This window comes from Neopsephotus bourkii, unplaced genomic scaffold (genome assembly GCF_033783945.1).
Source record: "Neopsephotus bourkii isolate Nb327-2 ecotype Australia unplaced genomic scaffold, CSIRO-AGI_Nbou_v1 NB_1346, whole genome shotgun sequence".
Lineage (NCBI taxonomy): Eukaryota > Metazoa > Chordata > Aves > Psittaciformes > Psittacidae > Neopsephotus > Neopsephotus bourkii.
Window position 1 is genome coordinate 5,350,071 of NW_026901826.1, and position 14,185 is coordinate 5,364,255.

At 39.5% G+C, this 14,185-nt stretch overlaps 1 protein-coding gene across 1 annotated transcript; it reads right to left on the reverse strand.

Moving 5' to 3' along the window:
- Nucleotides 1-507: 507 nt before the first annotated feature.
- On the reverse strand, nucleotides 508-11,500 carry LOC133219303 (granulocyte-macrophage colony-stimulating factor receptor subunit alpha-like). The gene is made up of 10 exons (XM_061366553.1): nucleotides 11,334-11,500; nucleotides 10,485-10,578; nucleotides 6,944-7,073; nucleotides 6,676-6,851; nucleotides 5,706-5,845; nucleotides 3,919-3,957; nucleotides 2,804-2,933; nucleotides 2,240-2,336; nucleotides 1,420-1,498; nucleotides 508-588 (listed from the first exon to the last, which is right to left on the reverse strand). Exons 2-10 carry the CDS (start codon nucleotides 10,567-10,569, stop codon nucleotides 514-516), a joined length of 951 nt encoding a protein of 316 aa, XP_061222537.1. The 5' UTR covers nucleotides 10,570-10,578; nucleotides 11,334-11,500; the 3' UTR covers nucleotides 508-513.
- Nucleotides 11,501-14,185: the final 2,685 nt, after the last annotated feature.

Here is a 14,185-nt window from a genome sequence, read left to right on the forward strand (position 1 = left end):
GATATTCCTGTTGATTAGAGGCCACCACTTTCTGTCAGCTTGTTTTCAACCCCATTCTCAATTTTCTAGTAGCTTTAATAAGAGAGACAAGAAAACTTCAGGTATGAATAGGCCCATTCTTGACAGTAGAACAATGGCATTCAGGCACCAGAAATTTTATAAAAAAATATTTATCTCAATAAATTCATTCTTAATCTTTTTAATATAAAACAAAGTCATTATTTTTCTTTAAACAAAATAAAATGTAACTAAAATTTCTTGATTGAAATATTTCAATCATATTCACAAAAAGGACAAGTCACCCAAACAGTCAAAGTTAGCTAAAACTAGAAGTAAATACAATAGCATTTAAAAAAATTACATGTGAGGTATCATTCTCTTTTGGCTTCACTACTGGTTTTGCCAAGAAAAGGAAGAAACTGAAGAAAGCCCGTACATTATTCCAGACTTTCCACAGGAATATACACTTGCCTAAGCTAAGAAATACATTTTCAAATTCCTCAGGGATTTTTGTTATTTCAATATGTCAACAACTAAAGTTATCTCTTCCTTATCAGATGTTATTGCCTGAATTTTGCTCTCCATCAGCTGAAAGAAAAATAAGAACTTCCATTAGTTTTATATATGAGGTGTCTTGTTTTCAGCTGGGATAGAGCTGCTTGTTAGCATGCTGGTCAAATGCCACATGTGACCACTGCAGTCTGTCCTGTTACCTTACAAAATCCTATTTTGAACTGTTTTCTGTGTCAGCTTGCTTTCTATCTTGTGTGTGTAACTTCAAACAACAAAACTCATTGGAGCTGGGACTAGTGGGTGGGTAGGAGAGAGCTGCAGTGACCAAAGGTGAGATGTGGTGACCTGATCGGGTGACCCAGGATCCAGACACAGAGATCACATGTAAAGAACTTGCAAATTTATGGCTGTTGTACCTGAAGAGAGTGAGGGTTTATGCACTTCTCACTGGCAAACTTCAGCCCTGCTCAGCTGGCAAGGAACAGGAGGACTGGGATGTCTGTGACCCTCTTTATGTGACTGCTGGTGGTGTTGGCATGCTGCTGGTAAAGGCCCCTGTGCTGGTCTTTGTGTCTGCCTGCGTTAGTGTCCTCTATGTGTGTGCCATTGTACATATGTATGCCTCATGTTGGGAAAACACACAGCCCTTGCTGCTGCCTGGACATACCAGTGGGAGCATCAGCCCCAGCACGTATGGGACTAGAACAGGAGAAACTTTCTGGGTCTGTAAGAGCATTGCATTTGACTTCTCTTAACAAATTTGCCTGCTGATTTCCTCTTGTAATTCATCAAAATACGGCAAAGGAAGTTATTCTCTGTGTTAAGTTCCTTATAATTTTAACAATACCTGCAGTAGAGTCTTGTATGTACTTTACATATTTAATATTAAATAGAAAGAAAACATACCTCTGTATTATCAGGCAGTCCACAAAATGCATTTTTTGGCTCTGGGACTTGTGGAAATGCTGCTTTCCAGGAGCCAGTCCTGAATATCAAAAGGGGTGGGATAGAAAGTTAAAAATAAGTAACGGTTGTGCCAAAAGCATTGTACCCTTGAACCAGCTCTTATCTTTCTCTTACAGCATGGATGAGAAATAAAAAGCCCATATTATCTCAGCAGAGAACGAACACATCAGGAAAACACTAATAATTTGAGTAGTAATAGTTTCATTTTTGGTTAAAGATTCACTACAGTTATTTTCTTTGAAAGGAAAATGAATTTCTCCTGCTCTTTAAGTCACTACAACCAGTGAAAGTGGCTGCTAAAATTTTCACAAGTTGGAAGAACAGTATCTTCTCTGAATTATTGTGTATTTCTGTACAAAGTGTATGATGCAGAAAAATATCCTTTTTCTTTCTGTTCCGCTTGAGCTATTTTAAGAAGCAAGCTGCTTAGCTTGTGTGCTTTCAGATACATTCAGTTTACTAGGACAATGCTAGTGAATGTTTCAAAATCTTTACTGGTAACCAAACATATAATTGCATATAATTGGTCTCCTTGCCATGTTGATACAAGAGGTCGAGGAAAAACTTGTATGGATCAGACAGAGAGGGACTTTGGGCATCACCATTATCATACTTGTCTCAGAATCACTCATTTGATTGATTTCTAGTACAGTGTGAGTGAAAAAGTTGTATCTATAGTACTGAGACACCTCTACCTCATTTGTTTAAGAATTGCAGATGTTTCATGCACCTACACAAAATAAATGCATAAATTGTTTACCTTTTGCAGAATAAAATTGTTACAATTGCCACTAAAACTGTCCCAACTGCTACCACAAGTAAGATCCATACTGAAGAAGAAATAATTTCTTCATTTCCTGAAAGGCAAATAGTCATAAAGTATTATCATTGATAAAGAGGAGTAGATGCACAGCTGTATCAAACATCTACTCTGGTGACTGATGGGTAAATGTTTATATAAAGATCAAGTCTTTAATTTAGCACCTTTGCAGTAACATCTGCTGGGAAGTATTAGCATTAAGCCTCTTTGTCCATCCCATGCAATAAGCAGGACTGGGCAGCACTAGCAGCTGCATGGTACTTGGTAGTGGTACTTAAACCATGACAGCACTTCAGCTGCAGATGTGTAACTTTCTGTATTTATTTCCAGTGTTAGAGTGCTAAGAGATTTATTAAGTCTCTTCCTCCTCTTCTCTGCAGTGTGGAGTGAAACAAAATGTTTGCCAAGCCTTTATAGATCTGTGTGTCTAGGTGCGCATCAGTGTGTGAGGTAGACAAGACATCACTGAGGGATGAGTAGCCCAAGGCATGGATTTGGTCTTACCAAACTCTACAGGTGCACTCCACTCCCCCCAGGCTGGGCTCACAAAGCAGACACTGCCAGCTGCCCTCATTTGCAAGAGACACTTCTTTCTTGTGTTGTATCTTTGAAACATGTGGTTATTTCCCCCTTCCTAAAAACAAAGCAAAGCTGTGTTTTATTTTGTTGTGTGCCTAGGTCTTGATAATATGCAAGTGCCATTTACACATGAAACTTCCATGAAGCTTTAAGGGCATTGCTTTGTAAAGTAGACTGCTGCTCTCGAGCAAAAAATTACACACGTTAATATTTGTTATGTACATAATATGTACATGTCTGTGTATCCTAAAAATAGCCAGTCACTCAGACAAAAATTTAAGTTCAGAAGCTTTTCGTATTTTACACTATGTCTTGTAATTTCTAATGATATATATGATGCACTGGTAATTTCCCTCAGCACATTGACAGAGGCAGAAAAATATCTTGAGCTGTCTCATTTCAACACTGTTAGAATTGAGGAGACAGAACTGAGGAATAAACTGTCTGTGTGCACCTCACCTTCCTGAGTCTTTGCACTATGACTTTTCAGGAAAAGAGTAACTTTCCAGCCAAACCTGTAAAATAAATACAAGACTACAATAGCTGGTGTTACTAGAATTTACTGAAACATGCTTGCTATTGAAGACTTTCAGGATAGAGGTGGGATGTGGAAATTGAACTGATTGGAAGGAGGTGCAGCATACCTGGAAGGCAGTCTCCATCCCAAAGGGCTTTTATGGTCTTTGTTTTTTTTATAAACAAAATAAAATGCCTAGGAGGTGTTTTCTCTGTGTGTGTTTTCTCAGCTGTCACTGATGTGTAACTTGAAATTCTGTTCCAAATATTTGAGGTGGAGAGTGGCCAATGTAATGTGAAATGGAAAGTTTTTCAAAATACTTGCAGAATAGTTCTGCCCTTGAGTATATAATAAATGACAAGTATCATGGTGATTTAAAGTTTGATACATTTATGAAATCTATAAAGATCCCATAAAGCACAGGACATTGGACACATAAAGATTTAAAGACATTTGAGTGCCATTCATTTTTCACACTATGAAATTAACACATATTGCTGATTAATAGAACAAGCAAACCTACTTGTATAGAAGTATAGATGGTTTTTCCCTCAGGATTATCCTGTAAATTGAGAAAAAAGATTAGTTTTGTGTTTAGATAGTAAGTCATCTTTATCTACAGTCCCCTTTTTCTGCATTATTCTTTCTCTTCTAGTTGACAGGTTGTTAGTAAGAACTAGTAATTTATCTAACATTTATTATCTAATTTATAATTTGCGTACAAATCCAAGTTTATATTATAACTAATTCTTCTGTGAGAAAGTATTAGTGTTTGTTTTCTTGACCACCAGAGGTGAGAAATAGATTTCATTTCAGATTGATGAGTAAACTGGAACACCAAGCAAACCAGACCTGAATAAAACTGTAACTTTATTCTTGAAAAGAAAAAGGTAGAAATCTGTAAATAAACTTTTTATTTTATATCTATTGCTTATATTTTAAAACAAATGTCACTATACTTAGTTGCAAATGCTATGTAAAATTACTTTCCCTTAGATGAAAATACCCAGGACTGACATGGATTCAGGGATATTTTATGCTGCCCTCCAATTACATTTTTGATAGAATAAAAATTCACTCATCCCTTCCAAATAGCCATAATGACTACTACTACGAGAAAAGTTTTTATGAGTGCACTGAAAGTGTAAGGGAGGTTAAGGAGAATACAGCTCACTGAGTTGGGGGAACCTGGTGACAAGGGAGGTGGAGAAGACTGAGGTGTCTGACGTTTTTTTAGTTCCATTTTCACTGGAAAGGTTAGCCTTCAGATTTCCCAGATATCTTGATCTATAAAGCCTTAACTTAAAACATGGTTGAAGAAGAAACCGAGAGTCTCAGCAAATTCAATTTATCAGTGTCACACATGTAAAATGTGATTGAATTTCTGTTATTCATGGTGTAATGTATATTGCTATGAAATAGCAAGCTCGATCCAGACTAAATTCCCAATAGCAGAAATCTAGGGAATGCCTTCACCCAGTCACTAAGTGGCCAAACCTGGTTATAGTACAGGCAGGTTTTAATTTGTAGTAACCGTCTGCCACCCTGTGGTCATTTGCCGCAATTCTGCCACAGTTGCAGTAGTTTAGGTTTACTGCTTTTGCAGTTCAACACGGCAATCTCACTCCTTCCCTATCTTTGTGAAAAGACTTGGAAAGCCAAGGTCTGAAATTGAGTTTCAGTAGCTTAAATCACTCCCTCAGTAATGTATGTTTATTCGCACCACCTGTCTGCTTTCTGTCACATTTATTTTCCTTTTAATTAACATTGTACAGCTTCAACTTTTGTACCAATGGGCGTGTTGCTTATGTATGGTATCTGGATAAGCTATTTACATTTCATATATAGAAAAGATTCATTCACCTCCATCAAATTGTACTTGTTAAGTGGATGCACATTCCTCTATTCAGTAATTCCATCCCAGCTCTACCTTTTCACAGGGATACAGTCAACACCAAAAGGCCTTCAAGACACCCACAACAGGTCTTGGTGAAATAAATGCATTTTCTGAGTTTTGAAAGAGCGAAAGCCATGGTATGTTCAAGTCTTGATTAACCATGCTTCTATGCTTAGTTCCACACAGCCACAGTCATCTAGTGTATCTCCAGCAATATCTCACTCAGGGGAACTGGGGTACAAAACTGGGGTGGTATGGCATGAAAAGGTGCCTGAAAGGTACAACCTCAAAGGAATATGGTGTTACATATCAGGAAGGCTACACTGCACAAGAGAGACTGATTTTCTTTTCACCTATGTGCATTGGTAAATGTATGGATTAATGTTAAATGTAGGTGAAGAAATTTCTCTTACCTTATACTTTATGTCAATTTCATATTTAAAACACTTGTCTTTGTTAGAATGACTTATTTGGGGTCGTTGCCATTGAATAATGCAATTGTTTTTAATTTCATCACAGTTGACAGTGATATTTGCTGGAGGCAAGAGCTTTTCTGAAATTACATAACCAGGAATTCAAATAAATAAAATAACTTGTTCTCTTTTTGCTTTGATAAAAGAGAGTGCAATTGCAAGTAACACCTATATTAAGATATTCATTTGTATCCATTTATTTTGTTTTAGGAAATCTCTTAGAAATAACTGAAATACCATAGATCTTCAAATCCTCTCCTCAGCATCAGTAGAAATGGGGACTAAGCCAGGGAACATGACTCAGGAGCTTACAAAGACACAGCTCAATTGCTTCTCCTTATAGAATGTAGCCTTGTTTGCCCATTTTTCTGAGAAAATACCAAAAACAATGGGACTTTGCCGGAAAGGATTTGCCACAGTAAAATTAATTACACAGGATGCTTACAAGTACAGCACTACATGTGAAAGAGCATATGAAAATCTGGGATATTTTGTACATATATTAATTTCTTTAACCAGGGGTATGGTTCTGGTGTGTGCCATCCCCACTTGCAATGAGAAACAGAAATCACTGTTCAGATAAACTATTCTTGACCAGTCTGCTCTGTTGAAAGGTTTTTGGCCACCATTGAAAGTACGGCAGGGGAAGTACAGTCTCTTGAGTCCTGTGGACCTTGCTAAAACTAAAACCAATAAGCAATAGCTAAAGAATCTGAGGCAGGCTGCAGCTGTAGAGGTTTCTTGCTTATTTCCCTCATTGTTCTGTTGCTTGGGGAATAGGTTTTCTTGAAGAGGCCACAATCTCTTTCAGCTCTAGGTGAGACAGGGTACCTGGTTCTTTCTCAGGGAAAAATGTGCAACCACCCTCATGCACTAATGAAAATAAAGCATAAATAAACTATTTTCTTACCTATTTTATACAGGTTGATGTACTCATCATAGAGCTGGATTAGGGAGTCTTTGCTAGAGCCGTTCACCAGGAAGTAAGCTTTTTCAGTCTCTATCCTCACATTTTGGAATTTACATCCTGTATTTCTGCCATTTTCATCCTTAATGTAAAGCTCACATTCCATCGCATCATCATATCTATATACAGCAAGGTATTTTAGATAAACATGGGCAATGTGATGTGTTGAATGAGAATTTGGACTTCCCTAGGCTCAAGCAGACCTACTTACCGGGAGTTCTGCCAATAGAGAAAATACTGGGTATCTCCTGGTGCATCTTTGCCTGCCTGCCAAGTGCAGTTCATGAAGGAAATATTATAAATCACACAGGAGAAGTTTTCAATGGCTGATCCATTTATGCCTGCAGAAACAGGAATATCCATGCTGAGTAAAAATCGTGTGACTGCTCTAAGCTGGAGGATCTTGGCACACCTGCAGCTCCAGCTAGTTTCTGATTGGGTCAGGAATGACTTGCTTCATTTTAAGAGAGTGACATAGAAGGTGTTTACACTAACAGATTCAGTGAAGAATTTGTCATGGATAAAGTCTCCACGGATATGAATAAATAAATCTCAGGGAAGCGGACACTACCACAGGCTGACACCTAAAGTGGCTACCCTGTGCTTTGGATTGTTCCTATTCAAAAGGAGACACTGGTGCCACAATGCCACAAAGTGAATAATTAGTCTCTCATCCTTCAGAACCCTGCCACAGCATTTCTAGTTTTAGTTCAGCACCCTATCAAATGAGTGAAGAGCATGAGGAGCTTTCCTATGGACTCCAGAGAAGGAGAGAAACCCAAGGACAGAGCTGTGAAGTTTTTCAAGACTCAAGGTAGGTGTAGATGCAAACTTGTGAAGTGTTTGTGCTCTGCAGCAATACCTTCCTCCAGCTGGGATTAACATGAGGAATCTTCTCCTGGTCCCAAACATTTTACTCCTTACCCCACCCCCAAGAAAACCCAATAGAGAGACTAAACATACCTTTTAAAAGGAAGGACTATTTATCTATCCTTTTATAAGGCATCAGCCAACACTTTGAGCTTGATAAGGCAGGAAGTAGTGCCATTTTGTATATGCAACTCCATGTTGATTGAATGAGCAGATATTGTACCTCATTCTCTTTAGTCTCATATATGTTACCCCTCTCATACAAAGAAGAGTAAACTTTCTCAGACCTTTCATTATTGTGAATAGGACACTGCAAACTATTGGGCACTACACCATGAGTTACACCAGGACAAAATTCAAGATGTGACAGATTTCTCTGTGAAGAATTTCAAAGCTACAGGCACTAACCTGTTTCACTTGGATTTTTAGTGACATTTTGAGGACATTAAATGCAGTCAATAAAATATTAGCACAAAGAATTAAAAGAGAATTGGCAACTGAAAAGACAGCAACAGAGGACTGCAAAATTGTTGAGCTAGTTGTAGGAATCTTATTTTTTTTTCAGAGAAACATTGTCATGTTGCCTGACACAGTAGTGTAGCATAAATCACCCCTTTTGTGTTCATGTAAAATAGACTGTCAAAACCAATACCTTCCTTTTATAGTTCCTGTTCCTGAAACAACTTTATTTTGGAGATTACCTACCCAATCAGATTTACAGTATTGGCCAAATGGATGGAGACAGCTTTGAGCTGCAGAAGAAAGAAATTTAGCTAAGGCCAGAGTAACACATATACAGAGAAAATTATAATCCCAAGAGGAAAAATTCATGACTTGCTTTGAAGTATCTGTGCAGCTTGTAGAGGATGGTGAATTTGCTTAACAAACACAGTAGCTGCAAAACAGGAATTGCTTGGTTTGCTGTCTTCTCTGCATAAGCGCTGAAAACAGACTAAATCAGAATCAGAAGCTGCCTTTTCATAAAGTCATGGCACTTCTCAAGTAAACCATTTACACAGGATCTGAGTTCTAGATCTCCTGTCTGCTACTGAAAGTTTGGATCTAAATTTAAACTGAATTTGGCAAGGAATGTAAAAATTAATAATAAAGGATTCTACAGGTATGTTGGTCAAAAAGAAAATATTAAAGAAAGTGTTCTGCCCCTGGTAAATAAGACAGGAGAACTAGTGAATACTTACATGGAGAAGGCTGAGGAACTCAACAAATTTGTGACTCATTGTTCTCTGCAAATCACTTTTCCCACACATCTCAAGTACCTGAACATTACTCAAGGTAGGGACTGGGGAAATGAGGTCTCTTCCCTCATAGAAGAGGATCAGGTTTAAGGCCACCTGAAGAATCTGAGTATACATAAATCCCTGGGACCCAATGAACATGCATCTTAGGGCCCCAAGGAATTGGCTAGTGTTGCCAATCATGTTGGTGGTTGTTGCCAATCACTATCGTATTTTATGATGGTGTTGGTCCATCATAGAATCATAGAATAGTTAGGGTTGGAAAGGACCTTAAGATCACCTAGTTCCAACACCCCTGCCATGGGTGTTAGCATAGGAACAAACACATAACCACCAGAATGGTTATATGAGGTGCTTTATTGCAGCGCTGGGGAACCAGGGGTACGCACCCAAATCTGGTTTCGACCTTGTCACATTGTGTTCCCAATTTATACACCTTTAGCACGGGTTACAACATCAGCTAATGCATATGCATTAAGGATTGCCACATCATAAATGTTACCACATCAGCCTCTTCTACTCTTGCACAGCCCCCTCTGGTGGTCGTCTGGTGGTCGTTCCGATGAAGTAAGGAGTCTTCCTCAGATGAAGTAAGAAGTCTTCCTCAGGTTAACCTCTTCACCTTTCCTTTACTGTGACATATCCCAACCCTTGTGTGTATGCTAGCATTTTCTTATCAGTTTCTGGTATGCTCTTTTTGGCTTTCTAAAGTTTTGGTTCTACTCGGGTATAGCTCCACAGTTCATTCCTTCCTACACTCCCTGTATCATATATGGTTATGTTAGTTTCTATTGCTAAAACTACAGAGTTATAGGATGGTACAGCTATTGCTGAGTTTACAGAATAGATAGAATACAGAACAACAAAGCCCCAACCACATATAAAAACCTTCTATTAATTTATAAGCCTTTTGAATATAATTATTTCTATTATGCTTTATACTATGCTATAAGTTTGTCCCATCACAAAACTTCACCCTTCCTTAATATCAAAAGAGGGAAGTTCTATGATAGAACAACCACACAAAGTTATGGAGAAAATTTTATCATTCTCTAACATAGGCAGGAACACCACACACTAAAGCATGTCACCCAAGACTCTCTCCAGCCTTTAAAAATTCATGACAGTCAGGCAATGTATTGGTGACCAGGTAAAAGAGAACACTGCACCCATTTCAAGGGGTCATAAAGAGGAACATGGGAGCTACTAACCAGCAAGTCTCACCTCCATGCTTGGTAAAGTCATGCAAGAGGTCCTCCTAGAAGTTATGTTGGATCATATAGAAGATGGAAGTGATTAGAAATAATCAGCATGGTGTCACCATTATAGTCTTGGTAAAATCTCCTGCAGTCACTAAACATTGGTCCTCAGTGAAACTCATGCTGCTTATCCAACTCAGTTCCATTTTCCACTGATTCAACATCAAATTTATAATAGGTGAGTCTGGCATCTCTGCTTCAAATATCACACAGTAGGACCAGCAAGGTGCAGATTCTTAGATTTTTGGGTGTAGAGGTTATTACCCACGACATGTAAGACAGAAGGCAATTTAAGCACAGCTACTCATAATAAGAAGCACATTACACTCCTCTTCAGTGGACTGCTCCATGAAAGTGTTCTACTCACAGTCTGTACAGTGCCAGCCAACACACAACTGGGTGATCAGCAACATCCACTGAGTCATGAAGATGAGTGCAAGAGGAGCAACCATATCTTCCTCCTTGGAGACAGAAAACAGTGAAACGTGATGAAGATGAAAGTTGTGGATGTGAACCACTCTTTCCTAAATTTATGTAGTCTGACCTGCTCATATGCCTGCTTCTACACTGTCTGACCATCTCTCAGTTCTGGTGGGAGAAAAATTCAACAGACTTCTCAACCAGTCAGAGAAATGTTCAAATAAACAGCAACAAATTTAAAGAGGTTGTACTTTTTTGTAACAAAATATTCTGTGTAATGATTTACAAATCTGGTGATCTGGGGACCACTGCATAAATGTTACATACCTGCATTTGGTGACTGCTCTCTTAAGGTCTAATTTTTATATCTGCCACATACAAAAGTTAGGATGAATAGACATCAAGCAGATGGGTAAACAGCCGCAAACAGAAAATACCAAAATGGATCACAGCAATATCAATCAGCTCAAGTTACCCAACGGTGAGTATGCTAAGTTTGATGAAAGTTCATGTACTTTCAAGGATATTTTTGCATATATGCATTAAAGTGGATCTAGGATTGATATCTAATTCCTACAATTCAGTATCAATCACAGTAAGAAAATGAAAATTGTGGCTAGGACATTTCTTAGCAGGCAGTACTTTGCAAAAAAACCTTCATTCAACTTAGCTCCATGTATTCCTCTGACAAAGTTTTTAGATTTTGCCTGAGATCACCCCTCCAGCCCTGGACTTCTTAGAGTCTCACTGAATACCTCAGCAAACAAAATGGATGGAAAGATGAAGATGGACCTACCTTCTATTTCAAAGCATCTTTATCTTGTTTATCTTTGTATCATAGTCTTCCAGATCAGAGAAGATAAAAAGACTGGTATTTTAAATGATTGCATGGCTATAAATAGGGCTGTCTCCCTTACTGCTTGTGTTTTGGGGAACTGTCGTACTGTCGGAAGTGTTGCAAGATATGACATTCATCACTTCCCTCCTGATTCTTGCCAAATTCCTGCAATTGCATAACTCGTGATTTCATATAATGTGAACAAGTGTTTAGCTGGTTAAATTTTCCTTTCTGTTGTACAGAACCCCTTTGTTCTTAGGAATCCAATGAGTACAAAGAAACTTTTACAGGTATTTCTCTCTAGCTCTAAGTAATACTGAGTAGTACAAAGCATCTCTCAGGACAAACCATCTCTGGGGCCTGGGAACAATGGGAGCTCCCCATGGTGGGTGAGAGCTGGTAGCCAGGGTCTGTCCCATCTCCTCAGCCAGCGTCAGGGCAGCTGGGGGCACTGGGAAATGTCACAGAGAATCAGATGGGGTTCTGGAAAACAAAGGAAACAGAGTTTTTTTTCTCTCCTTTCTCCCAGCCTTTCACCATCCTGGGTCTCCATCCTCCAATAGATCAGTTCCCAGAGTGTTAAGCAGTCTCCCACCTACTCCATCCATGACACATCCAAACAAGGAGCTCTGCTCACTTACACTGCAGGAGCAGAGAGGGGAGGGAGTTGAGGTGAGCCATGCAGACCCAGACATTGTACTGGGAAGAAGAAAGGCTAGGAACAATCACACTGAAGTTGTGTTTACTGATCCTGCACCACTTAGGAATGGTTTTAAGGGTGGCCGTTTCTGAGAGAGCTGTAACTCTATGCTCCAATGGAGATTTCTTGGCAGAAGCAGTTGGCCCACAGTTGGCTAATGACTGTACCTGGATTGCTCAGCAGTGTCTGTATCTTGGACACCCTTTCATCACACCATTTAGCACTGATGCAGTGGGACGTTGCCTGCCGTGGGCAACAGTATGTTTTTTCTGTGCCTAAGTGTGGTCCTGGGAAGTGCTATCAACTTCCAGCATATGAGAATTTTGAATTATGCATCTTGCAATGGGTGGACAGGGACAAGCACATCTGTCCAGTGCTGGGTTGTCTTTCTCCAGCTGATGCCTCAGCTGTGTGGCTACTTGTGCACCCAAAGCAAAGCCCCATGTTCCCACTCTGAAGGTCTCCTGAGCCTGTAGAGCAGGCAGCAGAGGAGCATCTCCGAATCTGGTGCTCTCACAGATTATGCACCTTAGTAACACAATAAGGAAGTCTGTGTTTTGTGGTTTTAGGGTTTGGGTACTTTTTGTTTTTAAACTGAAATATACTGCAACAGAGCAATCCAAACAGCCCACACAGACAGTGGTGTTACCACACAGACATGGGAACTGTCCTACACAGGGGATTTCTTTGCTGAGGCTTTCAGAAAAATAGAAACAAATTAATAAAAAAGATAAAATGCTGAAGCAAAGCTGGTGCTGTTAATGGTGCTACCAAAGTCTGTTACCATCCTTTCCCATTGAGTGGTATATTGGGTCTTTGCCCTCGGATAGGAAAGGGGTACCGTAATCGCATTCCTACTCCCAGGAGGTGATTGGTGACAGCCAAATGGCTTCACTAAGGGCAAATCATGACTGACAAATTTGCTGGCCTTCTATGACAGGGTTACAGCACTGGTGGACAAGGGAAGAACAATTGATGTCATCTGCCTGGAGCTGTGCAAGGCATTTAACACCGTCCCACATGGCATCCATGCCTCTATACTGGAGAGACATGGATTTAATGAATGGACCACTTGGTGGGTAAGGAATTAGCTGGATGTTCCCACTCAAAGTGTTGTGGTCAGCTGCTGGAGCACCTCGTCTGTGAAGACAAGTTGAGAGAGTTGGGCTTGTTCAGCCTGCAGAAGTTTCATGGGAAACCTTATAAAAGTTTTCAAATACTTAAAGGGGGCTTACAAGAAACCTGGATAGGGACTTCTTACAAGAGCACGTAGTGACAGGACAAGGGGGAATGGCTTTAAACTGAGAGAAGGGGGATTTAGATTTGATATTAGGAAGAAATTTTTTACTGTGAGGGTGGTGAGGCACTGGCACAGACTGCTCAGAGAAGTTGTGGCCCATCTTGGCAGTGCTCAAGGCCAGGTTGGATGGGGCTTTGGGCAACCTGGTCTAGTGGAAGGTGTCCCTGCCTGTGGCATGGGGTTGGAACTAGATGATCTTTAAGGTCTCTTCAAAACCAAACCATTCTATGATTCTATGACCATTTTCTCATAGAAGTATTGTTCAGGAGACAAGTGTTCAGGAGACAATTTTCTCATAAGTCTATTTGTTGCCTTCAAATTATGTTGCTACATCCTTCAGCACAATATGCTCTAAATGTTGCTCACAGCCATTTACAAAACCAAAAATTTCCTCCCACTTTTCATCACTTCATATCTGTGGTAGATGAAAAAAATAGCTCAAAATAGGATTGCTGACAGGTATCAGATAATTGAAAGAATGTAAACCCATGGGTTGAGATAAGACCAGTTTAATAACTAAAGTACAATATATTACTGCTACTACTATTACTAATAATAAGAATTATAAGGGAAATAACAAGAGGAGAGTATATAAAACTAAGAGAGGAAAGGAAAAAAACCCCAATAAATACAAATGATGCACAATGCAATTGCTTATCACCCACCGACCAATACACAGCCAAAGAGTGATCTGCCCTTCTGGGTGACTACCCCCAGTTTATATACTGGGCATGACATGCTGTGGTATAGAATACCCCTTTGGCTATTTTGGGTCAGGTGTCCTGTCTCTGTTCCATCCTGGCTTCTTGA

Bases quoted from the DNA above. Each gene is read 5' to 3' on its own strand.
- LOC133219303 (XM_061366553.1), bottom strand. From the start codon at position 10,569: ATGGTTGCTCCTCTTGCACTCATCTTCATGACTCAGTGGATGTTGCTG. The intron at 7,074-10,484 runs GTGAGTAGAACA...CTGTTTCTGCAG, and splicing joins TGGCTGGCACTGTACAGACT to GCATAAATGGATCAGCCATT. The intron at 2,337-2,803 runs GTAAGACCAAAT...TTTGCCTTTCAG, and splicing joins GAGTGCACCTGTAGAGTTTG to GAAATGAAGAAATTATTTCT.